The sequence below is a fragment of the Pelophylax lessonae genome (genome assembly GCF_965119305.1).
Source record: "Pelophylax lessonae genome assembly, chromosome: 2".
Taxonomy (NCBI): Eukaryota; Metazoa; Chordata; class Amphibia; order Anura; family Ranidae; genus Pelophylax; species Pelophylax lessonae.
Window position 1 is genome coordinate 136701270 of NC_138769.1, and position 27228 is coordinate 136728497.

The following is a 27228-nucleotide window of genomic DNA, read 5'->3' on the forward strand; positions in this document are numbered from 1 at the left end:
TTCATTCATGTCAATTCATAAACATGAGTCCATTACCTGTTAGTGGGTCCAATCATACATGATTCATATATAAGCCAAATATGACAGTGACCATTTTAACTGTTCCAGTTGATGAGGCTTTATCTGCATAAGACAATAGTAGCAGTGTTTCAATCACACGGATCCGAATGTGACTAAAAGATGCCCTCTATTAATCTTGGTAAAATAAGAATTTCCATATCACAAACATAACTCAGCAGTACAGGGCTCGAACTGCAGACATAGATCTGTGCGATGGACTCTCTCTACTACCAGTGCCATCTCATCCAGTGGAAGATTTTCACCAACAAGTCTTTCCTGCAATGACAGTTAAAGCGACAATTACTGTAAATAGGGATTATCAGTAAAACTTGACACTGGGAGACATTATGACTATTTAAACTAAAGAAAATGTCCACAACCAAAATTTCCAAAACAGAGTAAACTTCCCTGTATGATTTTCACCTATAGGTAAGCCTATAATAAGGCTTACCTATAGGCACAGTAAATATCTCCTAAACGTGCACCAGTTATGAGATATTTACGTTAGATGCGTCACCGTCGCGTGCGCTTTGAAGGAACGGCATACTTGTGTCTTTAGAGCTATGCCTTAAAAACAGTCATTGCCGGCTCAGCCAGTCATACCGCTGAAGCCCGCAAACCCAGAAGGAAGACCGGGTGTACCGCCTTCAGTGGTAATAGTGCACCGCTGGAGGGCTTAGTTTTTATGACCTAAACGGTGCCTTTTTTTTTTTTATGCAGTTTACTACTGCTTTAATGTAATGTTTGCATTGCCCAAAGCAACAATCATATTCTTACTATTCAAAGTTGTACTAGGGGAAGGAATTTTGTTTCACATGGGCAACACAAGATAATGTTTGGGAAATGAGATCATCTGTTAAATGGATACAAGAGCTCTTCGGTTGTAATCTTTCCTGCCTTGTATTAGTTCTTTATTGAAAACGCCTGTTCAGTGTTACATTTAGGGAGAAAAGTTCCCAATTTTTAATATTCCGATGATTAAAGACTAATTCCACTTTTGTTGAGGAATAAAAAAGCAAAGTCCTCCGGGTAATCAGTGTACATTGCAAGGATTTTAACAAACTTTGTAGGTTTTTGTTCTTAACCTCTTCAGCTCCGGAAGGTTTACCCCCCCCCCCCCCCTTTTCATCACCAGGCCATTTTTTGTGATACGGCACTGCGTTAACTTTAACTAACAATTGCGCAGTCGTGCCACACTGTACACAAATTTGATGTCCTTTTTTCCCCACAAATAGAGCTTTTTTTTTTGTGGTACTTGATCACCTCTGCGGTTTTTATTTTTTATGCTATACACAGAAAAAGACCGACAATTTTGAAAAATGTTTGGAAAAAAAAATCATATACACATACATGTATATTGATTGAGCATAAGTTATAGCGGCTACAAACTATGGTATATATATTTTTTTTTAAACTAGTAATGGTGGCGATCAGCGACCCATAGCGGGACTGCGATATTGCGGTGGACAAAGCGGACACCTAACTGACACTTTTGACACTTTTTGGGGACAAGTGACACCAATACACAGGGTTCGTACGGTCATGAAATTCCTGGAAAGGTCATGGGATTTTGACATGACACTTTCCAGGCCTGGAAAAGTATTGGAAAATGACTGAATCCCACAAGGTTTTGGAAAAGTCATGGAATTGGGAAAGGCACCACTGCTGTGGAGCAGATGCTTAATTATTTTATTGACAGTGACATAGAGCTGCACGATTAAAAGTAAAAAAATCGCGATCTCCATTCTCCTCCCGACAATCTTAACATGACCTTTGCTGCATTGTTTACATAGCTGTGAGATAGAGATCAGCTTTCAAAGAAAAAAAAAAAAGAGCCTCCTGTCTATTAACATCAGTCTCCCAGTTCAGTACTAGAATCACAATGAAATACAATGTATCTTTTCCTTCTGTCTGCCCGGAGGAGGGAAATTTAACCTCTTAGGCTACATTCACACCTGAGCGTAGCGTTTTTCGCGCGTTTTTTACCGCGATTTTACCGCGATTTTTGCGGCGTTTTTTACCGCGATTTTACCGCGATTTTTACCGCGATTTTTGTGCAGGCGTTTTTAGATTGAATAGAGATCAATGGAAAACGCCTGTAATCTGCCCAAAAAGAAGCTCATGTACTTTTTTGAGCGTTGGGCGTTTTGTATACAGCGTCAAAACGCTCAGATGTGAACAGGGGCCATTGAAATGAATAGGATTTGTCTTGTTGGGCGTTTTGAGAGCTGATCCTAGAGCAGAAAAACGCCCCAAAAACGCCCCAAAACGCCTAGATGTGAACGGAGCCTTAAAGACTAAACCTTTTTTGACACTTATTGCTTGCAAGTTAAAATAAGTATTTTTTGCTAGAAAAGTACTTGGAACCCCCAAACATTTATATATTTTTTCTAGCAGAGACCCTACAGAATAAAATGGTGATTGTTGTAATATTTTATGTCACACTGTATTTGCGCAGCAGTCTTTCAAACGCAATTAATACACTTTAATGAATAACAAAAAAAAAAAATGAAACAGTAAAGTTATCCTAATTTTTTTTTATAATGTAAAAGATGATGTTACGCAGAGAATCGTGATCTTCATTCCAAGCAAAAAAATTGTGATTCTCATTTCATCCAGAATCGTGCAGCTCTACAGTGACATGACATTTTACATTGTGTAAGCATCTATCTGCATAGGAGCAGGGTCGGTGCTACCTATAGGTAGGCGTATAGCAGTCAGGGGCAGTGCTAGGGCTGCTGAACCGCCCCTTCAGTGCTGTGCTCGGTCCCTATCCGCCCAGCGGGGAGGCGGGCAGCTTTACATTGACTTGTGGAGGAGCAGCGCACAACCACCACTACTTCTAGGTTTGAGGGGCCCAGGAGGATAGAGCCATGAGGGCATTTTTTTCTTTAAATGGAGGAGCAGCGCAGAACCACCACTACTACTAGGTTTGAGGGGCCCAGGAGGTGAGGGCATTTTTTCTTTAATTTCAGCGCGCAGGTGGATAAAGCGGGCGCCGCATGTCCTGATCCTGAAGTTATGATCTGGCTGGCCACGGCAGCCACCATCCTTTCTCTTGCAGAGTGATACTCTGAAGAGTCTGTGCAGGAGTAAGAGGTGGCTGCAGGAGCAGGTGTGGGATTCCAGCGGCGGGTGCACGTGCATGCATAGTCAGGCAGCAGGACATGGAAGGTACAGTGATTACACATTACAGCCTCAGTACCAACATATTAGGCCACAGTGTTCCTACTCTATATGGCTGTATATATTGATTCTGTGGCTGTACTTTATATACTAATACTGTGTCTATGTGTTATATTCTGACACTATGGCTGTACTGTATATACTGATTATATGGCTGTGTATTCTGATACTATGGCTGCACTGTATATGCTGATTCTGTGGCTGTACTTTATAATCTGATACCGTGGCTGTAGTGTATATACGGATTCAATAGCTGTACTGTATACACTGATTCTGTGGCTGTAGTGTATACACTGATTCTGTGGTTGTAGTGTATATGCTGATTCTGTAAATGTAGTGTATATACTGATTATGTGGCTGTAGTGTATATACTGATTCTGTGGCTGTAGTGTATATGGCTGTGTATTCTGATACTGTGGCTTTTTCTGTATATGGCTGCATATGCTGATACTTATCAGCATATACAGTACAGCCACAGTATCGGTATATACACTACAGACACAGTATTGGCATATACACTATAGACACAGTATTGGAATATAACACACAGACACAATATCGGAATATAACACACAGACACGGAATCAGTGTATACAGTACAGCCACAGAATCGGCATATAAAGTACAGCCATATAGCACCTACTGTACTATGATCATCATAATGATCATACTGTAAACATAGTGAGATGCTTCTGCTTAGGCCTTGTTTACACTTGTATTTTGGAGGGCAGTAAAAATGTGCAGCTGAGCTGCTTTTTTTTTTTACCACCCCCAACAACTCTCCCCTAGGACCCTTTCACACAACCTTTCCAACCAGGGTCGTCTTGTCTCTTTTTCAGGCAGGTCTGATCATGAGGTCCATGCAGGTCTATGGGCAGGCTGATGTAAATAGACTTGTGTCTGTTTACACCTACCCCCTTTTCATTCATTCAGGTCCAGAAACAAAGGGAAAAGGACTGCATGTAGGGTTACCACCTCATCCCTTTAAACCAGGACACATATTAATTACACAGGTTCTGTGGCTGATTAAGGTGTTAATTAAACTCACTTGGTACCTTAGGTGCATTAGCCTCAGAACCTGTGTAATTATTATGTGTCCTGAATTAAAGAGATGGGGTGGTAACCGGTTTCACAGCATGCGTTAGTTAACATGTATACATAGACCTTTCATGAAACATTAGGTCATAAATATTTACGTAAAGTCATGGAGAAGTCATGGAAAAGTCATGGAATTTTATTGGTGAAAATGTGTATGAACCCTGAATACAGTGATCAGTGCTAAAAAATATACACTGTTACTGTACTAATGACACTGGCAGGGAAGGGGGTTAACATCAGGGGCGATCAAAAGGTTAACAGTATTCTCTGGGAGTGATTACTAACTGTGGGGGATGTGCTTTAACTGGGGAAATGTAAAGATCCGTGTTCCTGCTTAGCAGGGATACAGGATCCGCACATTCCCCTCACATAACGGCAGTCTGGCCTTGTTTACATAGGCAGACCACTGTTCTGCCTTTTTCCTGAATGATCAGTGGGTCCCAGGTCCACCGGACCTGCTGATTTGCTCCCGCTGTGTCCAATCACAGCATAGCGGATCCCCAGCGGTGCACACGCCCCCAAGACCCTGGAGTTTTAGATCAAGTACTAGGTATGTGATCTGGTACAGAGGGGCGGCCCTGCCACAGGGTATCTGCGTTGGGCGGTGGCTAAGCAGTTAAATAAAAAAAAAAAAACAGTTCAACTATGTCCTGGATGTCTGGTTCCTGAATGAAAGTCTGTGTGTTCAATATAATAGGCTAATGCACTTGCAATGTTCTAATGAGGAAAATTGTAGTGTCTGAATCCCCCATAGAAGCAATTAACCAAAGTAATTCCTATTGCAGAGGATGCCTAAAGTTTTGTTAGTGCAGACGAAGTACCATTCAATATGGTTGTAGTGCGGTTTCAAAAGTAGTGTATGCATTACTTTTTGTACGATTTCAGCCCTTTCAAATGAATGGGCTGAAAATCGCAGCACACTAAATTGCACAGGACTGCAAAGTGCCAGCTGGCTGAAGACAAACTAATTTCCCTCATCCACACAAGCGAGGTAGATGGAGGAATCGTCCCCACTGTGCTATTGTATTCTGACAGCAGGATCCTACGCCATCCGAATATATTGATCAGCGTTGCAGTCTAATGATGAAAGTTTTCCAGCATGTTCGACAGAAGTCGATCTACCAGTCAACTTCTGCCAAACAGGGAGGGCCATACACAGATCAAACTTCGGTTGGTCACTGCTGAACCATCCAAATTTCGATCAGGTTGTACCCATATTTAGCTACAAGCTGTCGCATTAGTAAAAATGCAAGCACTTGTTTTAGGTTTTTAATTTTTTTATTTTTTTTCCCTTGATACTAACCAGGTAAAAGAGATCCAAGAAGATCTAGAAAAGTTAAGCCCACTTAAAATAAAGCATACAAAGAAGGTAATGAAGAGAAGTTCTGTCGGTATATTTGTCAGTTGACTTGTGTGTGTTGACAGCCAAACATTATTGGAACCTTGTTTTTTTTTTCTTTCTTCTTTTTAGTACTGTATTTAGATGTTTATGTAGCATCCAGGTTATCGAAACTTTATGTAGAAGCTTACAGTCTAAATTCCCTACCATGTTTTTATACAAACACATGGCAGCCCATTTAGTATGAACATAAGTTAATTATGTTAAATGATTGTGGAAATACAGTACAACCAGAAAACACAGTCTAAAAAATGTTTACAATATACGACCAATATAGGTTCCCTGATGGGTATTTCAGAGTCTGAGCACTTCCTGATTGTAGTGTTAGCCACTGAGCTGCCTTAAAAAGTCACATTTTCGTGATTAGTCGTAGGTGTTTTTTTTTTTTTCTTGTTGGTGCAATAATTATGTGTTTGTGCCAGTCCCGAACCATGTCTAGATTGGCAGCAGTTCACCGAGGAGCAATTCGTGTTCTACAGATGTTCATCACTCAGCTGAGTGAACGTGGCGAGCAGCAGATACCCTCTCTCTACAAGGAGCTTGGCCATCTCATCCGCCAGCTTTCCCTGTGTTCTGCAAAGCTGGAGGCTGGAGGGGATCCAGCTGCCTCTGATATAATCATATCAATTCTCCAACAAACTGAGGTACATGGTATTTTTTATTTTTTTTTTAATGCTGTATGACTGTGGGAAAATGTGCTACTAATCAGTGTCTCTAAAATAAAATGTCATCTGCCATTCTTGACTTATTTTTGAAGGTGGCAGTTCTGGGGGGTGCCATCCATACTAGCATTCACTACTTTGTGAGCCAATGACTTGGAAAAACCACGTGCCTATCAGGTGTTTGCTCCTGGGTTATTAACACACAAAATAATAAAGGTCGAGGATGGCAATCCTACAACTATCGATGTTCCTATATTTTTATTTTTTTTTCTTGTAAAGAGAGATTTTAAAGCCCACACCATCCCAATATCAACTGCTTCCAGATATGAGGGCACCCTGTAAAATAATTAGTGCATATTTTTTCCCATTTATATTGCACCTTTATTGGGACATGCAGGATGACTGATGGGGCAAATCCTTGCTTTCAGGAGATTGGATTCCTTCGTTGTTTTATACTGGTATACTTGGAATTGGTTCTGCTCTAAACTATGGACACCCCACTGTGATACATTCCTTTTCATTTACTAACTTGTTTAAATGCAAGCTGTTGAACATTGGATATGTTACATTTTCTAGTTTATAATCTATAAATAGGCCTCGAATGCAAAGAAACACTTTATTATGTGCATTGGGCCCCTTTCAGATGGGCATATTCTGCCAGCCGATCCGCTTGCTCAGTGGGGAATCTGTCCGTTGATCCCTGGTGAGAAGACAGATGACAGGTCTGTGTCTGCTCAGCTTATGCAGAACGGACACAGCCCACTTTACTCTACAGGCAGTTTGATGGAACTGGACTGCCTGTCCGCTTCCATCCGACTGTCATCCGGTCAGCCAGACGAATGGGAAACTAATCCCCCATCTGTATGTTTTTAGCAGATAGGATCAGATGTCAGCAGGTGTCAACTTACACATAAAAACAAAAAGTGCAGCGCTAAATCAGTGTACAATTAAAATGCTAAAAAGCACGTACAAAGAAAACAAAAAACAGGAGGAAGGGGTAGTGTCCAAATAAATAGTCCCAATATTGGAGTGCAGGAATGTGAATCCACGTGCAAAATAACTTTCTTCCAATGACACCAGGGAAAAGTGTAGGAAGGGGACACCCTTGTATTCAGGTATAACAAGCAGCTTACCGGAAATCCGTGGCTGCTCAATTTAATGAGACAGCCTCTCCCAGCTGATAGTAAAACAGTAGGTCAACCAATATCAAGCTCAGATGTTTCCAAAGGCTTCCAAAGCTGACAAACGTTTCCCGTGTGTTGTTAAACCAATCTCATTAGTATGTGGCACACTTGGAACTTTTCATTTACTCCAATGAACGTAGAGCCATATGTAGAAAGAAACAGAGGCCCATAGCGTAATCCCGTAAACCAAATAGGTAAAATTTATTAAAAAACGACTTACAATTAAAAAGACAAAATCAGGCATGTATTATGCGCCGCTCATGGGTCTAACCGCGGCGTCCCGCAGGTCTCCAGATCAGCATGTAGGTAAACAGCCGGCTTCGTTGGGGGGCGTGTGGACGTTTACATCTGGGATCGCCAACGTTTCGTCATAAGAAAGACTTCTTCTGGGCGTGACCCCAGACGTAACTCACACGCCTATATACCCCCACACCTATGTCTCATGACAGTCCCCTCAGCCAATTGGTATTCAGTCCCAGAAAGGCGGAAGTGATATATTTGTAGCCCAATATGCATAGGTAAAAGGTCAAAGGAGACCGTCTGGAGATAGGTAACACTGGATGCTAACAGGAAATGATGATCTGTCTTCCTTAATGCCCATTCGTCCAACAGGCAAAAAGGGGCAGGAAGACGATCGTCACGTGATGCACATCACATGGTGTAATGCTGATTAGGAAGTGACAATCCGTCTCTCTCAATGCCCATTCGTCCAGCATGTAAGAGGGGCGGGGAGACGGACGTCACGTGATGCACATCACGTGATGTAAACAGGAAGTGACGATCAGTATCCTCTGATGACTCATCGTCATCCGGGCGGAAGTGACACACTCGCGCCCATAGCTGATAGGGCATGAGGGCGAGGGCGGAGTCGGAGGTACGATCGTCAATGGAGACACACCCCTTATGAAAGGGAGTGGCGATGGTGTCAGCAGAGTATGTCTAACATGCTGATCTGGAGACCTGCGGGACGCCGCGGTTAGACCCATGAGCGGCGCATACTACATGCCTGTTTTTGTCTTTTTAATTGTAAGTAGTTTTTTAATAAATTTTACCTATTTGGTTTACGGGATTACGCTATGGGCCTCTGTTTCTTTCTACATATGGCTCTACGTTCATTGGAGTAAATGAAAAGTTCCAAGTGTGTCACATACTAATGAGATTTGTTTAACAACACACGGGAAACGTTTGTCAGCTTTGGAAGCCTTTGGAAACATCTGAGCTTGATATTGGTTGACCTACTGTTTTACTATCAGCTGGGAGAGGCTGTCTCATTAAATTGAGCAGCCACGGATTTCCGGTAAGCTGCTTGTTATACCTGAGCACAAGGGTGTCCCCTTCCTACACTTTTCCCTGGTGTCATTGGAAGAAAGTTATTTTGCACGTGGATTCACATTCCTGCACTCTAATATTGGGACTATTTATTTGGACACTACCCCTTCCTCCTGTTTTTTGTTTTCTTTGTACGTGCTCTTTAGCATTTTAATTGTACACTGATTTAGCGCTGCACTTTTTGTTTTTATTGTATTTTTTGAATCACTGTTAGTTGATTTTGTGTCAGCTGCTCACTACTGCTTTTAATTATTTTTGTTTTTCATCACTTTTAGCGCGGAAATTTTCTTTTATTTATAGTATGTCAACTTACACATGTTTGTTGACATCCACTGCTCCATAAAGAGCAATGAATGGTCTGATCGGGTCTGCCCATGTGAAAGGGGCCTTAACCTCTCACATTGGGTGCGCTTGTCTCATTCTAGCGCTGCACATTGTAAACACTGCCTGGACCTAGACCATACGTGATCATTTGAAAAATAGTTTTGTCTTGCACGTGAGGCCTGTAGCGCTAAAATGTTATTAACATTAGGGTTGCACTGATACCTGTATCAGTACCAATATTGAGCATTTGCATGAGTACTCATACTCGCGCAAATGTTCCAATACCTGAAACCCATACCTTTTGTGATGCTATATAAAATGAATGGGCTCAAATTACACTGCAAATAATCTTGTGCGATTCCTGTCTGAATCGCATGCAGTTTCCCACACCGCTCCTGTGTGAACCCAGGCATGTCAGAGTGACTTCAGCCTGGGTTCACACAGGAGCGGTGGGGGCAACCGCCTGCAATTCGGACAGGAATCGCACCATATTCCTGTTCAAATCGCATGCGATTCTTTGCAGTGCGATTTGAGCCCATTTTCTTATTTACACTTTATTTATACTTTTTCTTACTTGTCTCTCAAAAAAGTTGGTTGCAAGGAGTATCCATTTTGCTGATATACAAGAGTTTAATACATGAGACTCAATTCTAAAAGCTTTAACACCAGCTTAAGACACTTTATTTTCAGTCATGTGACTGTAATTTTCAAATTTCATTGGGTTCAGTTGAAAATAACACTTATTACAATTGTTATACAGAGTTATACTCTTCGGAGCTCAGTGAGGAGAGCTCTGACAGCTGATTGGAGGGAAGGGACACACTCCCCTTTACACAGCACACAGGCCTGGAGCTGAGGCGGTCAATCAGCTGAAGATCCCTACCCTGTCTCCATTTTTTCTTAGTGTCAGGAAAACTTGTCAGAAGTGACTCATGCTGATCGCAGAGGAATGAGGCTGCACACAAAAGTGAAACGTAGTGCTCTTAACTGAGACAAATACACACTGTAGAGGGATATGGTTTGTTAATATTCCATGTCTGAGGTTTACAACCAGTTTAATGCTACTTTAGATTGAAGCCTAGTTAGCATAAGCTATTGTCGTTTTGCAGCTTTTGTTGTAAATATCGTATGGGTATCGTGCATGGGTCCATGGCGCTGATTTTTTTTTTTTTTTTTTTTTTTAATATGCTTTGCATTGATGTATCAAATGTAGCGGTTTGTTCTGGGTCTTTGTGATCCTCTCACTTATGTCCTACACCCACCATTGTGTGTTTAGAACTTAGATTTACTTCTTGAAGATAAAACGTCCTCTCATGGAAGAAAGGCACCCCCAAACACTGCAGCAAGTAGATCACCGCACAACAGGAAGACTTATTATGATACCAGATCACCTGTTAGAGACGGCCACGGTCCTCCACCTGTCCTCAAACAGAAGGTGTTGCCAGAAGAGAATTGGAAACGTGTAAACAGACGACTTGTGGTTGGTAAGCATGTTTATCCTTCTTAAAAGATAGGAAAGCAATATCTTCAGTTTCCATGTAGGGACTCCTCTATTAGACTTATTGTCAATATTGAAGTCTTTCAAGTAAGGACTTGGAGATTGGAATGGTAACCTTTGTATTCAACATAAACATGGGAAGTCCGAAAAAGACGGACACACACTTCACATTGCAGACATACATACATACATACATACATACAGTCTCACACACACTGATGCTGACACACAGAGACATTTTGTTTACTTAGGCCTACATTACTTTAACCACTTAACGATTGCCCCACAGCAGATTTACTGCTACAGGACGGCCGTTCTGTGCAGAATTACGTGTATATATACGTGATACTGCACTTCCTGGTAGGGGGTGTGCGTGATGGGGGGACACAGGCTGCTTGATGGGGACACAGGCTGGATGTCAGCGGGGACACAGGCTGCGTGATGGGGGACACAGACTGGATGATGGCAGGGGACACAGGCTGCGTGATAGGGGACACAGGCTGGATGACTGCAGGGGACACAGGCTGCGTAATGGGGGACACAGGCTGCGTGATGGGGAACACAGGCTGAATGACAGCGGGGGGCACAGGCTGTGTGATAAGGGACACAGGCTGGATGACAGTGGGGGACACAGGCAGCGTGATGGGGTACACAGGTTGGATGAAGGCGGGGGACACGGGCTGTGTGATGGGGTACACAGGCTGGATGAAGGCGAGACAGTCTTGCGTGATGGGGGACACAGGCTGGAGTGGCACCCGCCTGGTAACCGTAGTGTTCCCCCTCCTTTCCGGCAGAATTGTTGGGGTGGTTTCCCCTTTGTGTTTCCCCCTCCTCCTGGGGTTGCCCCTTAAATTTGGATGCCCTCATCTGCCCCCGCCACCCAACCCTCCACCCCCCCCCCCCCCCCGGCCCCTGTTTGGGGGCATTGGTGCAATTGGGTAGGGGTCCCCTCCTGGGGTCTGTAAAGCTTTTTTTTTTTTTTTCTTCCCTGGGGTCCAGGGTCCCGTGCAGCGCTGCTTGGTACCACCATTTTTCCGTAGTCTCTGTGATTCCCAGTTTGGCAGCCATTTTTCTGTAGTTCAGCGACCATGTGTTTGGTTTCCCCATAGACTTGCATTGGCGGCTATTTTCCTGTGGTCAGAGACAGTGCTGAGGCTGTAGAGGCCTCTAGTGTCAGATCAGCGTTTCCTCTTCCTCTTTCCAGCAGTGTGGCAGATCGTTTTGGCACTTCCAGCTTGGGTGGTGAGTCTCTGGGGGTACACTATCCTTCCTTGTATACAGCGCCATGGGTGCACTGATTCTTGTAGTGCCACAGTGGTGCACAGGGGGGAGGGGCCTCCCGTTTTTTTTTCTTTGCTGAGCAGCAGGGTTTTGCTTAACCCTTTATGGTCATGGAGCCTGGGGAGCTTGTTTCACCACCCGATCCACTCCTGGAAGCTGCGGGACCCTCTGGGTCTCAGTCTGCCCTGACGGCAGCCCTGCAGTCACTAGTAGCTAAAGTAGATATGACCCTGCAAAGGAGACCTAGCAAGAAGCACCTCCCACCTTCACCTGTATCCTCTGCTTCCTCAGATTCTGAGGAGGATTTGGGCGCCACGGGCGGGAGTCAGCCCACTGGGTCTGCATCCATGCACGCTGAGTTCTCCAATAGGGAGGATGAGTCGTCCTCCTCTGCAGCCGCGCATGATAAAGGGCTGGTGGAGGCTCTGATTGTATCAGTGCGGGAAACTTTGAAGTTGGAGGTCTCCACTGCTGCCGAGTTGGCGACGCCGGTGCAATTTGGCACCCACTAATCTTCCAAGGTAAATAAGGTTTTTCCCTTTCCTGCTTATTTTGACGAGATTGTCGCTAGTCAATGGGGTTCCCCAAAACGCATGGTTGGAATACCGAAGCGTTTTGCTAGAAGATATCCCTTTGAGGAGTCTCTTCTGCAGAAACTGACGGTTCCACCATCGGTGGACTCTCAAGTTTCCAGGCTGAATAAGACCACACTTTTGCCGCTGGAAGATTCCCCGTCTTTTAAGGATCCCGTGGACAAAATAGCGGAGGCTCTGGTCCGGTATCTTTTCACTGTGGCTGGTTCAATTTTAAGACCGGTATTTGCTGTCACCTTGGTATCTCAGACCTTAACAGAATGGGCTAAGATTTTGCGCCAGGATCTGGAGGGGAGTCAACATCCTTCTGAGCTGGCGGACCTGGTGGATCAGTTGATCCAAGTGTTAGTTTATTTGTGATGTGGCCCCACTTTCCAGCAGGGTTTCTGTGACAGTGGTGATCCTTCGCCGCATGATCTGGTTGAAGTACTGGTCAGCTGACCAGACTTCTAAAAAGGTACTGACTGATCTTCCCTTTGTTGGTGACCGTTTGTTCGGTGCCTCTATGGAAGAGATCATCAAGGGCCTTACGGGAGGCAAGAGTACTTTGCTTCCACAGGCTACTAAGGGCAAGGAACTTTGCTGTTAGAGGGTTCCCTTCTTTTCGGCTCACAGGCATCCCTTTCATCTGTCTGGATCACAGGAAAAGGGCTCGAGATCCACCCCTAACTTTGCGGGAGGCTCCAAGAGACCCTGGAATGGTAAGTCCATAGCGGGCGCCTCTGGTTCTGCAGACAAACCTTCCCCAGCCTGAAGGGGCGCCCTCACCCGCATCTGGGGTGGGGGGACATCTTTGTTTCTTTCCAGATCCGTGGACCTTGTTCATTCAGGACAAATGGGTCCATGAACTGATTCGGTTTGGTTACAAGATCGAGTTTTGGTCCTTGCCTCTGGCAAGTTTCTTTCCTTCCAACTTATGCCTGTCTCCTGAGCGGCTACAGGGCCATTTCCAAGGTTTTTATTCAAATCTGTTTACAGTTCCCAGGAAGGAAGGCAAGGTTCGTCCGATCTTGGATATCAAGGCTCTGAACCCTTTTGTTGCAGGTTCAGAAATTTTGGATGGAGTCCATCCGCACAGTAGTTGCTTTCCTTCATCATGGAGATCTGATGGCTTGTATGAATCTCAAGGACGATTACCTTCATATTTCAATACATGTCGAGCATCAGCCTTTTCTTCGTTTTGCCATGGGCAAGAAGCACTCTCAATTTGTGGTGTTATCCTTTGGTCTTGCTTCAGCCCCTCGAGTGTTCACAAAGGTTTTGGCCCCAGTGTTGACCTTGTTACGGCAGAAAGGGATCGCTATAGTGGGTTACCTGGACAATCTGCTTCTGTGTGCAGAGTCTTCCTCGGCTCTAGAAGCCGATTTGGACGTTACAGTGCGAACTCTGCAAGACTACATGGGTCTGATGCTGGATGCAGCGTCAGCCCTGTGTTTCTTCCTCAGACAAAACTACTGAAGCTACAGGAGGCTGTTCGGGTCCTGTTGTCCAACCATCGATCATCACTCAGAACTTGCATGTAAGTGCTGGGTCTTATGGTCTCCACCTTTTTAATGCAGTTCTGTTTGGGCAGTTCCATACCAGACCTTTTGCAAAGGGAGATTCTGATTAAATGGAACAAGGATCCGCTGTCATTGGATAATCTGATTCTGTTGAGTCGGGGTTTGAGGGAGTCTCTCCTATGGTGGCTCCGCTCCCCGGCCCTACGTCTTGGGGAAATCTTTTCATCCCCTCAATTGGACTGTAATCACCATGGATGCCAGGCTGTCCGGATGGGGAGGTGTCTTGGGAGTGTGTTCAGCCCAAGGTGTCTGGACTCGGGAGGAGTCTAGGTTGCCGATCAACATCCTGGAAATTCAGGCGATCAGACTTTGTCTCAATGGACGGATAATCTGCAGGGATGCCCTGTGCGGATACAATCGAACAATGCTACGGCTGTGGCGTATGTCAATCATCAAGGGGGCACAAAGAGTGCCCTGGCGGCCTGGGAAATGGCCGGCATCTTGAGGTGAGCAGAAAAATATTTTCCGACCCTCTCTGCTGTACACATTCCGGGGGGTAGAAAATTGGCAATCGGACTATCTGTCGGCAGACGTTGGATCCAGGAGAATGGTCTCTTCATCCGGAGGTATTTCATCAAATGTGTCTTTGGTGGGGGACCCCCGATGTGGACCTGCTGCCTTCCTGTCTCAACAAGAAGGTGCAGAGGTTCGTGTCAAGGTCTCGGGATCCTCTGGCCGATGCCACAGATGCCCTGGTGGCTCCTTTGGTCAGTGTCGTCTGATTTACTCCTTTCCTCCAATGCAACTTCTGTCGAGACGTAGAGTCGAAGTAGAAGGAATTCCAGTCATTCTGGTGGCACCAGACTGGCCTCGTCGGTCTTGGTGCGCAGGCCTGGCATGGCTGGTAACAGATGTCCCTTGGAAACTTCCTCTCAGGGAAGCTCTTCTGTCTCAGGGACCAATCTTCCATCCTGCTTTACGGTTGCTGGCTTTAAAGGCGTGGCTATTGAAAGCCAGGTGCTGAAAGGCAGAGGGCTGTCGGAGTCTGTTGAAGGCTAGGAAATCTACTTCCAGGAAGGTTTTATCATAGAGTCTGGAAGGCGTACATTACTTGGTGTGAGTCGCAGATGGTTTCTCCCCGCTCCTTTGTTGCCTGTTCGAGTTTCTACGAGTGGGTGTAGATAAACGTTTGGCTCTGGGCACCATCAGGGGGCAGATTTCCGCCTTGGCTATTTTTTCCAAAGGCCGTTGGCGGCGAAGTCCTTGGCTCGTCTGGTGCGATCCCAACCCAGTGAAAGTACATGTATGTTAGTTCTGTGCAAATGGGCATTAAAAATGATTTAGGCTATTTTTCCAAGTCATCTTCCAGAACGGCTTACAAATAAAGAGAGGCTCCTCCCACCTAACATAGAAAACGCATTATGATCCACATTATAAAAATGGCTGCTCACCAGCAATACCTCAGTATATGTGTTTCCTCCAGCCAGACTGGAAGAGTTTATTTTCTCTGGCCTTTGTGCTAAGTGGCAGGGGCCTCCCGCTGCTGAATCCCGTTTACAGGGGCAGTGAACCTAGGGATACAATCAGCTTGGTGCATCCAGAGCTGTTCTCAGGAATGGAAAAAAGAAGACAGGATGCTGCAATCAGGGACCCCCTACCTTGTGGATGCGCTGGTAGCAGGGACAGTTTGACTCAGTGTCTCTCTCCCAAGTGTTGCTCCATTGCCTGGCTCAGGTGAGCAGCTCAGCCTTCTCCCCATGCGGCCAGGCACGCGATGATGATGTCATTTCCTCCAGCGGGTGGAAGTGATGAAAGTGCTGACGGGAAGTGGTATGGCAGCTATTTTGAGTAGGTGAAAACGTGGCGAGGACGCTGGCCGAGATGGTGGGGCACCACAGCACTTCTGGAGGCGCCAAATACACAGCGCCAGTCCGGGATTCCCTGCTACACACCTAAACCCGTAAATACGGCAGAGCAGCGTGGCAGTCGGTCCAGCAAGTCACCATGGAGGTGGCTACTGTCGGGAAGGCAGGCCTGGAGGTGTCGGAGGAGTCTGGCCCTAAGGTAAGGAAAAGGGGGTCTGTGTGGGGCTCTTGTGTTTTCTTTTTTTGTGTGGGGCTCTTGTGTTTTCTTTTTTTTTTCCTAGTGGAGGGGTCACTGGGGTGTGAGGGTGACAGAACACCACACTACCTTCCAGGTGGAATGGTGGGGGTTTTTTCTAGTCATCCAGTGGTGGGACCAGCACTAGGTGGTGTCTGGTTGGGCACACTTACATGGTATATCTAAGTTACTCAGCGGTCTTGGCCCGGTGGAGTCATAGTGGTCCCTTGCTCTTTCTGTTTTTTTTTTTTTTTTTTTAGGATAAAACTCAGGATCCTAAAGAAAGCAAAGGGAGACACCCAAGAAAAGATGTGATGTTTTTGGTAGGAAATTTGTTTAAAGTGGAGTTTCCCAAGGATCTGTCCTGAGACCAATCCTGTTTAATTCATAAACGACCTAGAGGATGGGATATCCAGCACAATCTCAGTATTTGCGGACGATACTAAGCTAAGTAGGGCAATATCTTCCATACAGGACGTGGAAACCTTACAAGAAGACCTGAACAAACTAATAGGAGGGGCAGTTACAGGGCAAATGAGGTTTAATGTTGAAAAATGTAAGGTAATGCACTTGGGTGCCAGAAATAAGAACACAAGTTACTCGCTGGCAGGAGAACCTCTGGGTGAATCAAAGATGGGAAAAGGACCCGGGGGTCCTAGTAGACAACAAGCTTAGCAGGGGCATGCAATGTCAAGCTGCTGCAGCAAAGCCAATAGAACACTGGCATGCATAAAAAAGGGGATTCACTCCAGAGATAAAACGATAATTCTCCCACTCTACAAGACTCTGGTCTGGCCGCATCTCGAGTATGCTGTCCAGTTCCAGGTACCGGTCCTCAGAAAGGATGTGCTAGAACTGGAGAGAGTCCAGAGAAGGGCAACAAAGATAATTAGGGGAATGGAGGACACCAGCTATGAGTAAAGACTACAAGCATAGCAATACAAGATGCCGCGATTTAGGATAAATTCCCCAAAATTTTTGCTTCACTAACCAAAGTATCAAAAAAGTCAAGAGTTAGATTTGAAGATGCAGGATCCCTTCAGGATCCAATGGATAGAAAAACAGAAGGGTATTTTAGCAGCAAATTTCAAACCCGCTCTAGCCACCACCTGTGTAGCCCATACACTGGACCTAAGGCTTAAACGACTCTGCTCCCTCCTAGAAGGGGATACTGCGAAAGAAGAAATCTTAGATGCTCTTCCTACCCTAAACAAGACGGTAGAATACATTGTCGACGCCTCCACCGAAGCAGTGACGTTCACTGCCAGGTCCACAGCCCTCATAAATGAGGCAAGGAGATCAGTCTGGCTAAAATCCTGTAGTGGGGATCCTGCCTCAAAGTCAAGACTCTGTGCCCTTCCCTTCTCCGGGGAGTTGCTTTTTGGCGAGGAACTCGAGTCGGTCTTGGAGAGGTCGGCCAACAAGATAAAGGGATTCCCCATCCCTACAAAACAGCAAGGGGGGAAGGAGGAATTTTCGTGCCTTTTAAGAGGTAACAAAGGTCGGAACAAGACAAACAAGACCAGAAGAGGCGATGGAACTACAATAGGGGGAAAGGAAGAGGAGGTTTTCTTTCAAACCCTCCCAGCCAAAACAAAATCCTTAATGACTCAGGCGGCTAGGTGGGAGGAGGACTGGAGTCCTTCTTCCCACAGTGGCACAAAATCACCAAAAAAAAATTTATTCTGGATCTAATAAAATCAGGATACTGTATAGGGCTGATTGCCATACCCCAAACAAAATTCATGGCGACAAATCTGCCCAGAGACAGAAAGAAGGCAAAGGATATGTCTTCCCTTCTTCGGGAGATGTTGAATCAAAAAGCGATCAGCTGCATCTCTCCAAGCCAGAGAAAGGGAGGGTTTCACTCTCCCATCTTTTTAGACAGAAGCCGTCAGGCAAGTACCATCTTATCCTGAATCTGAATAATTTTAACACATGTGAAATACAAAAGATTCTATGTGGAATCAATTTATTTAACCAGGGGAGCCATCCCGGGGGTTCTGTGGGCTCAGGCACATTGAGGCATCTGCAGGCTTTCATGCTATCAGTCTGGAATGGGCAGAAGAAATTGCTTCCACTGATAGTGGAAAATCCTCCAGAAGTGAAGGCATCAATCCAGTGGTGGTTAAGACGAGAAAACCTCACAGTGGGACGCCTGTGTTCACAGCAAATTCCGGTCATAATCACGATGGATGCAAGTGCAAGAGGTTGGGGAGCTCATATGAACGAGCAAATGGTCCAAGGCAGCTTGGACAGTCGGTGGATCAGCCACTCATCCCAACACCAAGGAGCTGAGAGCAGTGATGGAATCAATGTTGTTCTTCAGCCCAACCATAAAGGGTAGGTATGTGAAAATATTCTCGGATGACATCACAGCAGTCAGCTACATAAACAAACAAGGCGGAACAAGGGCAGCAAGCCTTATGATCATTGCGGAAGAGATCTTTATGTGGGCAGAGAATAATCTGGCCTCCTTAGTGACAGTGCACCTAAAGGGAGAACAAAACACCCTAGCAGATTTTCTAAGTAGGGAAGTATTGTACGAAACAGAATGGGGCCTAAACCAGACCATATTCGAACATATCACAGCAAGATGGGGAAATCCCCAAATTGATTTGTTTGCAAAGAAAAATGTGTTTCTTTGTAAAGAGACCCACTCAGTGCGGGTCTGGATGCCCTATCTCAGCCTTGGAAAACAGGACTGGTGTATGGCCTTTCCACCGTTTGCCCTTATCCCCATGATTCTCATCAGCAAGAGGGATTTTAATAGCACCCTACTGACCGAAAAAGGGCTTGGTTCATGGGGTTACTAAAGCTCAGCATAGCAAAATCTTGGAATCTACCTTGCACACCGGATCTGATCTACCAGGGAGCAGCTGATCATCCTGGCGTGGGCCAACTTTCTCTGACGGCTTGGCTTCAGAAAGGGAGTTGCTAACTCAGAAGCGTCTGTCAGAAAAGGTGATAGACACAATACCAGCAGGAAGTCTTCCACAAACTCAATCTATACGAAGATCTGGAAGAAGTTCTGCAGCTGGCACATAAACAACGTCAAGGTGGAAGGTCCAGTGGTTCCAGCAATACTGGACTTTCATACAACAGGGAGCAGACAAAGGGCTAGCTCTCAGTACGTTCAAAGTCCAGGTGGCAGCCCTTTCCAATTTTTTGAGTTTCAGAATAGCTGAGAATCCTTTATTTTAGAGATTTTTTGACGGCCATTGGGTGAAAATGCATCCAAGTCACCGCCAAGTTTCCTTCTTGGGACCTGACCATTGTCCTGTAAAGTTTTTGCAGTGAACCCTTCGAGCCTCCTGAGACCTGTTCCATCAGATTCCTAACGCTGAAAAAATCTTGCAGTGGCCTTGGTTTCAGCTAGAAGGGTCAGCGAAATTCATGCATTTTCTGTCGCGGAACCGTATTGCATTATTTCGCAGTACTAAATTGTCCGGTCGTTGGACCCTGCTTTTCTTCCAAAAGTTGCAAGCAAATTTCATAGAACAGAGGAAATCGTTATCCCATCGTTCTGTGCAAATCCAAGTAACGCTAAAGAAGAATTCAATAGGGTAGAGGTCAGGAGGTGTATGATCGCATACATCGCACGCACAAAAGACTGCAGATCTAAAACGGGGCTATTCGTTCTTTTTTCCAGACCCTACAAAGGTAGGAAGGCTTCAAAAAAAAATACCATTGGCAGATGGCTAAAGGCAGCAATATATGAGGCATAAAAGGCATCCTCTTTGACTCCACCTTCAATAATCAAACCCCATTCTACCAGAGCAGTTGCTACTTCTTGGGCAGAAAGGGTCGGAGCATCACCACTCCAGATCTGCAAACCGCTACCTGGACCAGCTTCCAAACTTTTATGAAGCACTACAGGTTGGACCTACTCTCAAGCCAAGATCAGGCCTTCGGGAGAAAAGTGCTCCAAGCAGTGGTCCCGCCCTAATCAGGTAGCTCTACGTTGTCCCCTCTGTGAGCCCTCCTGGAAGATGACTTGGAGTTATCTGTTAACTCACTTATCCGGAATCTTCCAGCACTGTGCCAATTTCCCCCCGTAATGATCTATGTGTCTGACATATGGTTATGGGGGTATAACAGTGACTAATGTTGATGGTCTACCAATAGAGTAATACGATATCTAGCACAGCCTTCGGTTATTTGTTTATTACTGAGGTACTGCTGGTGAGCAGCCATTTTTATAATGTGGATCATGTGTTTCCTGTGTAATGTGGGAGGAGCCTCTCTCTCCTTGAGCCGTCCTGGAAATTTCCTGAAAAGGGAGTTAACAGGTAAGAACGCTGTTTTCTGTTTTGCTTGAGCATATTTATTGCTTTACCACTTGACCTTTGGAAGATTTACCTCCTTCATGACCTGGCCATTTTTTGCCTTTTGGCAATGCGTTACTCTAACTGCCAATGGCGCAGTCATGCATTGCTATACATGAATGAAATTTTATACCATTTTTTTTCACGCAAATATAGCTTTCTTTTGGTGGCATTTGATCACCTCCTGTTTTTTTTTTTTTTTTTTAATTTTTTGCACTAAAAAAGACCGAAAATTTAAAAAACAAAAAACTAAATTTTCTACTCGTCTGCTATAAAATATATTCAATAACAAACAAAAACTAATATCTTCATAAATTTAGGCCAATTAAAGAGTCAAACTATGGTATAGATACTGGAATTTGTATTTATTTATTTTTTATTTTTTTATACTAGTAATGGCAGTGATCCGCGACTTATAGCAGGACTGTAATAGTATGGCAGGCATTTTACACTTTGTGGGAACCAGTGACACTAATACAGGGATAAGTGCTAAAAATATGCAGTCACTGTACTAATGACACTGGCTGATAATGGGGTTAAATATCGAGGGCAGGGCTTCCCAAACTTTTTTGGGCCGAGACCCACTTCTGAATACAGTTATTTTTCGGGACCCACTTGCTTGTAATTGAATATTGTAAAGTGCTACAGAAACCCAGTGTCTCCATGATGAGGAGCTCTATGCTGGTCTTGGTGTCCTGGCTCTTCTCCTTCAGATCCTCTACTCGGGTCACAGAAGCTGCCATGAACTCCTGACACCGCCGGGCCACCTGCTCCTCCTATGAAACCGAGGCTGCCGTCTCTGCCCGCTATAGCTGAGCCTGAGAGAATCCCTCCACCAATCTAGCCACCACCGCTGCCACCAGCAGGACCGAAGAGCTGGCTCTGCACTCCATGAACATATCCTACCTACTACATAACAGCCCACATACGTACTCACTGATGCAAGTATCCTGTATCCTCGTGGGCAATGCAGAATAGCCTCTGTAAACTGCATGGGCAGGGTCCTGAATCCATCGCAATTTGACTGCTCTGGCTCTCTGTAATTTGCGCAGGCTCGCACAGCACAATTTAGGCGGGCCCGCTCTCAGTGATTTCCGGCTCAGGGCGACCCACTTAAATGCAGCTCGCGACCCACCAGTGGGTCCCGACCCACAGTTTGGGAACTCCTGATCTAGGGCGATCGAAGGGTTTTTGGCACTGATTATTGTAGTAATGTCACTGGTACCCCCAAAAGTGTCAAAAATGTCAGGGTTCCGATCTGTCCACTGCAATGTCGCAGTCCCGCTAAAAATCGCAGATCGCTGCCATTACTAGTAAAAAAAAAAAAAAAAAAAACAATAAAAATGACATAAATCTTTCCCGTAGTTAGTAGACGCGATAACTTTTATGCAAACCAATCAAAATACGCTTATTGCGATTTTTTTATTTATTTTGGGTTTTTTTCCCCTTTACCAAAAATATGTAGCAGAAAACCAATTGGCCTAAAATGTTAAATTTCAATTTTTAAATTTCTTTTTTTTTTTTCGGGAATGTCCTATAGCAGAATGTGAAAAATATTGTTTTTTTTCACAATTGTCGCTCTTTTTTTGTTTATAGCGCAAAAAATAAAAATCGCACAGGTGACCAAATTCCACCAAAATAAAGCTCTATTTGTAGAAAAAAAAAGGACGTCAATTTTGTTTGGGTACAGCGTTGCACGGCCGCGTAATTGTCAGTTAAAATAACGCAGTGCCGAATCGCAAAAAATAGGGCCTGGTCAGGAAGGGGGTAAAACCTTCCAGGGCTGAAGTTGTTAATAAGCGAAAGCTGTGTACTATTGCAGCAGCTGAAACCCTAGTATAACTAGCCAGGCAAAATTATACTTTCTATTACAGTTGGCTGTGCTTCCTATGTAGGAGTACTACATGGTGATTGTGTTTCACTTCAAGTGTATGGCCTGCTTTGATCCACACGGATTCAGTATGCTCTAGTTGGCTTGTTTTCTTACATGCAGCAGGTCACTTGACAGAGAACCTAGAAATGTTTAAGATGTAGCAGCATGTAAATATGGCACAGCAGATTAACAGTCAACTCTTACAGGAAAAGGTCATAATTTACCCTCTGAAAATCCTTGTTTTTGTTAGGTTTTGATGAATCTGTTTTGTTGTGTAACAATTATGATATTCTAAAACCTAATTATAAATTATGTTATGTAGATGATGCCCCAGAATCACTTGGTGTTGCCACACAGACTGACCCTGGGCCTGCACTAGAGACATCGCCGCCAGAAAGACAAGCAGTACTTCGGTCTGCTATAGAAACATTAATTCATTCTGGTCATCTGAAGGACCTGCCTAGAGCAGAGGCTGGACAGAACAAGAACAAGGGTGTGTTGATTCCTCAAAGACCCAAGGTTTGTGCTCCTAACCCAATATCCCTGTATAGTGTATGCTGTAATTATACAGGCTGCACAGAATTTAGGGGGTGTTTATAAATTCTGTTGCACAGCAAGGCAGTGCTGCATAGAAGAAGTAGGATGAATCATGTTTCACATACATTTAAAAAGAGAGAATAGTACACATGATATTGATGCAGAAATGTGTATAGAGACATATATAGATAGTAGCATAACAGATGTTGCACTTGTTTCCAATGCGTTTTGGGAAATACCATTCTTCAGGGGTGTAGATAAATATAAAATAAATAAGGGATAGAAGAAAAAGAAGTTGGTCCCAGTTTTCTCCACAGAGGTCCCTGAAAGAGCCCAAATACTCCATCATACAATCATAACATAAGTTATAAGTATACTGAGACCAATGTTGTCCCAAATGTTTATAAATAACTTAGCTTGGTATGTATCTTTAAGCCTTATAAGAAAAGTAAATAAAAAAAAAAAAAACAGAGTGTGTACGTAATCAGACAGGCTTCTGTATCAACGGAGGGGGGAGAAGGAGGAAAGAAGACCCCCAGAGGACATGCCTACCCTGACGAAGGGTATTTCCCGAAACGTGTTGGAAACAAGTGCAACATCTGTTATGCTACAATCTATATATGTCTCTGTACACATTTCTGTATCAAGAGCATGTGTACTATTCTCTTTTTTTTTTTTTTAAATGTATGTGAAACATGTCTTATAATATGATTCATTAAATATTATATTTTTTATAGATGTGTTTGTGTTCTCCTTGCCCCTGAAGTCCCACAACCCTTAGGGGGTTCCCCTTTTGTGATTTTGGAATTATTAGCATTTCCTAAGCTAAAACCACATTCACTGTTAGACATTCATTGGTTTGAGACAAATTTTCCAACCTGATCCTCTGAATTTTCTCATTGTTGTGGTCAAAACTGAACATCGATTTGATCTTATGAATGTTCCTAGCATGAAAAATTTCAAACAAAATTTTCTGTATAGCCAGCTTTTGTCATAAATTTTCTTTTTTGGCTGCTGTAAATTTGCACTGCCTGTGACTTGACCCATACTCATAATTCTGTAGATTTTTGGATATATATGGTAAACCTTTCAAAGAGACTTTGCTATGTGAGAGGCAGCCTGATTTTTGTCCCCAGTAGTTTGATTGGTGCCCTGATTTTCCCTGTTAATAGACTGGCAGAAAACATGCTTGATAGTCACAGAGATGAATTTATTTTTTTGAATGCAAAGTGTTCCCTTATGCCACTTGTAGGGATTCAGAATGCCTCGAAAGACAGGGCCCTCCCGGCATTCACACTTCCAGGAGAAAACTGTGGCTTTCAAGCTAAAGGAGAACCGTCTTGTTGTCAGAGAGAAGAAAACTCCTTGGGTGCCTCCAAACCCAACATCTCCACCAGCTTCTCCGAAAAGGTACACTAGTAACCACTGGAATATAATAAGTGACCTCATTCACTGCCTAATAAAATAGCAAACCAAAAAGCTGACCATACACTATACAATATGATTATTGTTGGATCTACCAATATTTATGCAATTTAAGGGTCTGTACAAATTGATTGTTTAGGTTTGCCTTCATATTTTATTGTTTTGCAAAATTTATTGGAGGTTGTAGTGGGTATGGCCACACTGAAAATTTGTGTTAATTGGATAACTTGTCCTCCTGCTAGAGTCAGAAAAGGGAATCCGATAATATGAAGAATATTAAAATTATGGTATTGGCTACCAAATATGGATGTTACTACTTTCACAAGCAATTTACATGCAGTGCTTTTTAAAGTGATTGTTGGAAATCCACTCTAATAATATAGACTATATATTCAAGCTGGATGAGGGTGCGTATCCCAAAGCACCAAAGGCTATCAAGATAAAATTTTAACCTTTTTTATTTCATTAATCCAGAAGTATTTCTAACTTAGTCCTAACTCGTTTCTGCCAAAGTAGGGTTTCCCTTTGGACTGTAGTCACCTTATCATATGATCTTTTTAGATCACTAAGATAACACCATCTACTATATCTCCCTACCAATTGAATGCTTGCAACCTGAAAGGCTTTCTCTGTTGAGCAATTTCATTTTAGCTTGCATAAATTGACCTGTGGGATTGCCTCTGGGGTCTCAGTAATCTACTGTAAGGAGGTGAATACAGTTCCAAGGGAGACCCTACTTGGTCAGAAACTAGTTAGGATGGATGACAAGGTAGGAATGTGAATAATAAATGCATTCTCTAATCAGGCAGGTCAGATCTTCAACATAATTTAAAAAATATTGGGAAGTTTTACATAATAAGGACTTATCCTAAATTCTTCTGAAAAATCCCTTGATTACCTACAAAAGAGGTAGGAATTTAAGAAACATGCTAGTGCATAGTCATTTACGAAATGCTCCAACAAAGGCCACTCCCACATGGTTACCAAATAGACCGCTGGGAGGCTAAATGCGGACATTGCAAGGTATTTTCTTATGTTCCCAGAGTAAAAAAAAATGTGTGAATCCTAAAAATGACAGTCATTCTTTAATTGCAATTCTGAGGAAATTATATATGTCATGAAATGTCCTTGCATACTTCAGTATTTTGACAAATGCCAATTTAGACGCAGAGTATTTGAGCATATAAATGATATTGCACAAAAAGGGACGGACCCATTGCCAGGTATGTTTTTGGGGAAACATGGAGGAAAGGCTGAATTGTTAAAGTTTTGCATTATTGACTAATTCCAATTAGGTCCAAGGAAGGGTAATTTGGATAAACCTCTTTTTAAAACATGACGCTAGATGGAAATTTTGTTTTAAGTTCATGTGCCTCATATGGTCTGAATGAAGTTTTTACATTTTTACCTTTTTGTGTGTGAACAGTAATTCTTTGACATGTTGTCTGTGCTTTATTTCCTACCTTTTTATGGACTGTATTTGTTTAACTACTTGCCAACCAGCCGCCTCAATAAGAGGAGTACAAGTAAAAGACGCCATTTTTTCTTCACCATGTGACTTGGCAGTTCAGTTTGATTTGGGTTTTTCTTGCGCACCACTTTATTATTTTCACCTGACGAAGCTCTAATATAGCAGCCAAACATTTAAGGTTTAAGGTCCTTTTGGGGGCCCACAGTTTTCCATTGCTTTTTTCTTAAGGGTCACATGATTTACTTATCCTTTCCACCTTAATCTTTTTTTCCTTTTTTGCTGGGGGTGAAGTACAAAAATATGCCTGCCAAGACCTTGATTTTCTACTAGAGAAGGATTTTTTGTGGATATGTTGAATATGGGGCTCGTCCATTAGTAGGGTTTTTGGGTCCACATGGATGTGTACCTGCATTACATATCTGAGAGAGAGGGTTCTTAATAGGCCGTCAGAGAAATAGCTTCACATTCTGAATGAGATAGGATTTTTAGAAACTATTCCTTTCTCAATTAATGTACATTTCTCTCCTCGCCTTCCAGGACAGCCCAAACCGTGAGAGATGATAGGCTCCTCCCTACCGGAAACACAATCAATTACAATCTGTTAAAAGGCCCCACCCTTCCCTCTGGCCCTCAGTTTAGATTGTGTTTCTTCCTGCAACGAAACGTTTATGTTCACTGACCTGCAGACTCTGAGAGTCGAACGGTACCCCTGTGAGCCAGGTACAGCAAAGGGCCTTCTGAAGTGCTGAGCGCTACCTGCCGCCTCCATAGGCTTCTCACAGGTCACCCACAGGTATACAGGACGTCAGTCACCTGAGGTGTCTTTCCAGGCCTGTTCTCCGGCACCAGCAGCTCTCCTCCACGAAAAGGATTTTGAATTTCCCGCCGGACGGGCGCTTCAAGCCTCATCTTCAAACCGGAACTTCCGGTACAACGTCAGAACGCGCGCAAGTATGAAGAAGAAGAAAAGTGTGGAGGAGACGCCGGAACCGCTTGCTAGCGGTAAAGCAGACTTGAAAGCTGTCACAGCTCGGGCAACTGCTGGGGAAATGAAGCCCTCCACGTCTCATCCTCCGGGGAAGGAGGAGGAGAGGCCGGTCCAGGTGTCGGTGACGAAACCTAGGTTGGAACCAGATAAGTGCGGACAATGTATCCTTATGGGTTGTTCCCTTAAAGTCTGCTGGTACCGACTTAAACATGCCTGGAAATCGTCCCATTTCTCCCGACCTTAGTCGGACCATGCTATGTCCTTTCTAATGGTTTTCAAATGTAATTGTTTTTTTTGGGAAGAGTGATACTTGTATTGCTTTGAATCCTGCCTTCCAGAGTCCCTGAGCGGTTCACATGAGACTTCTACTGCTACCCCAGCTTTATCAGG

At 44.0% G+C, this 27228-nt stretch overlaps 1 protein-coding gene across 1 annotated transcript in view; it reads left to right on the top strand.

Annotated features, from left to right (window-relative positions):
• Positions 1–27228, top strand: part of KIAA0753 — a 100306-nt gene that overhangs the window by 30461 nt on the left and 42617 nt on the right. The window contains exons 4-8 of the mRNA XM_082245419.1: positions 5651–5713; positions 6166–6387; positions 10519–10726; positions 22740–22936; positions 24207–24364. Coding sequence (XP_082101545.1) covers positions 5651–5713; positions 6166–6387; positions 10519–10726; positions 22740–22936; positions 24207–24364 — 848 coding nt within the window. The remainder of the gene's footprint in view (positions 1–5650; positions 5714–6165; positions 6388–10518; positions 10727–22739; positions 22937–24206; positions 24365–27228) is intronic.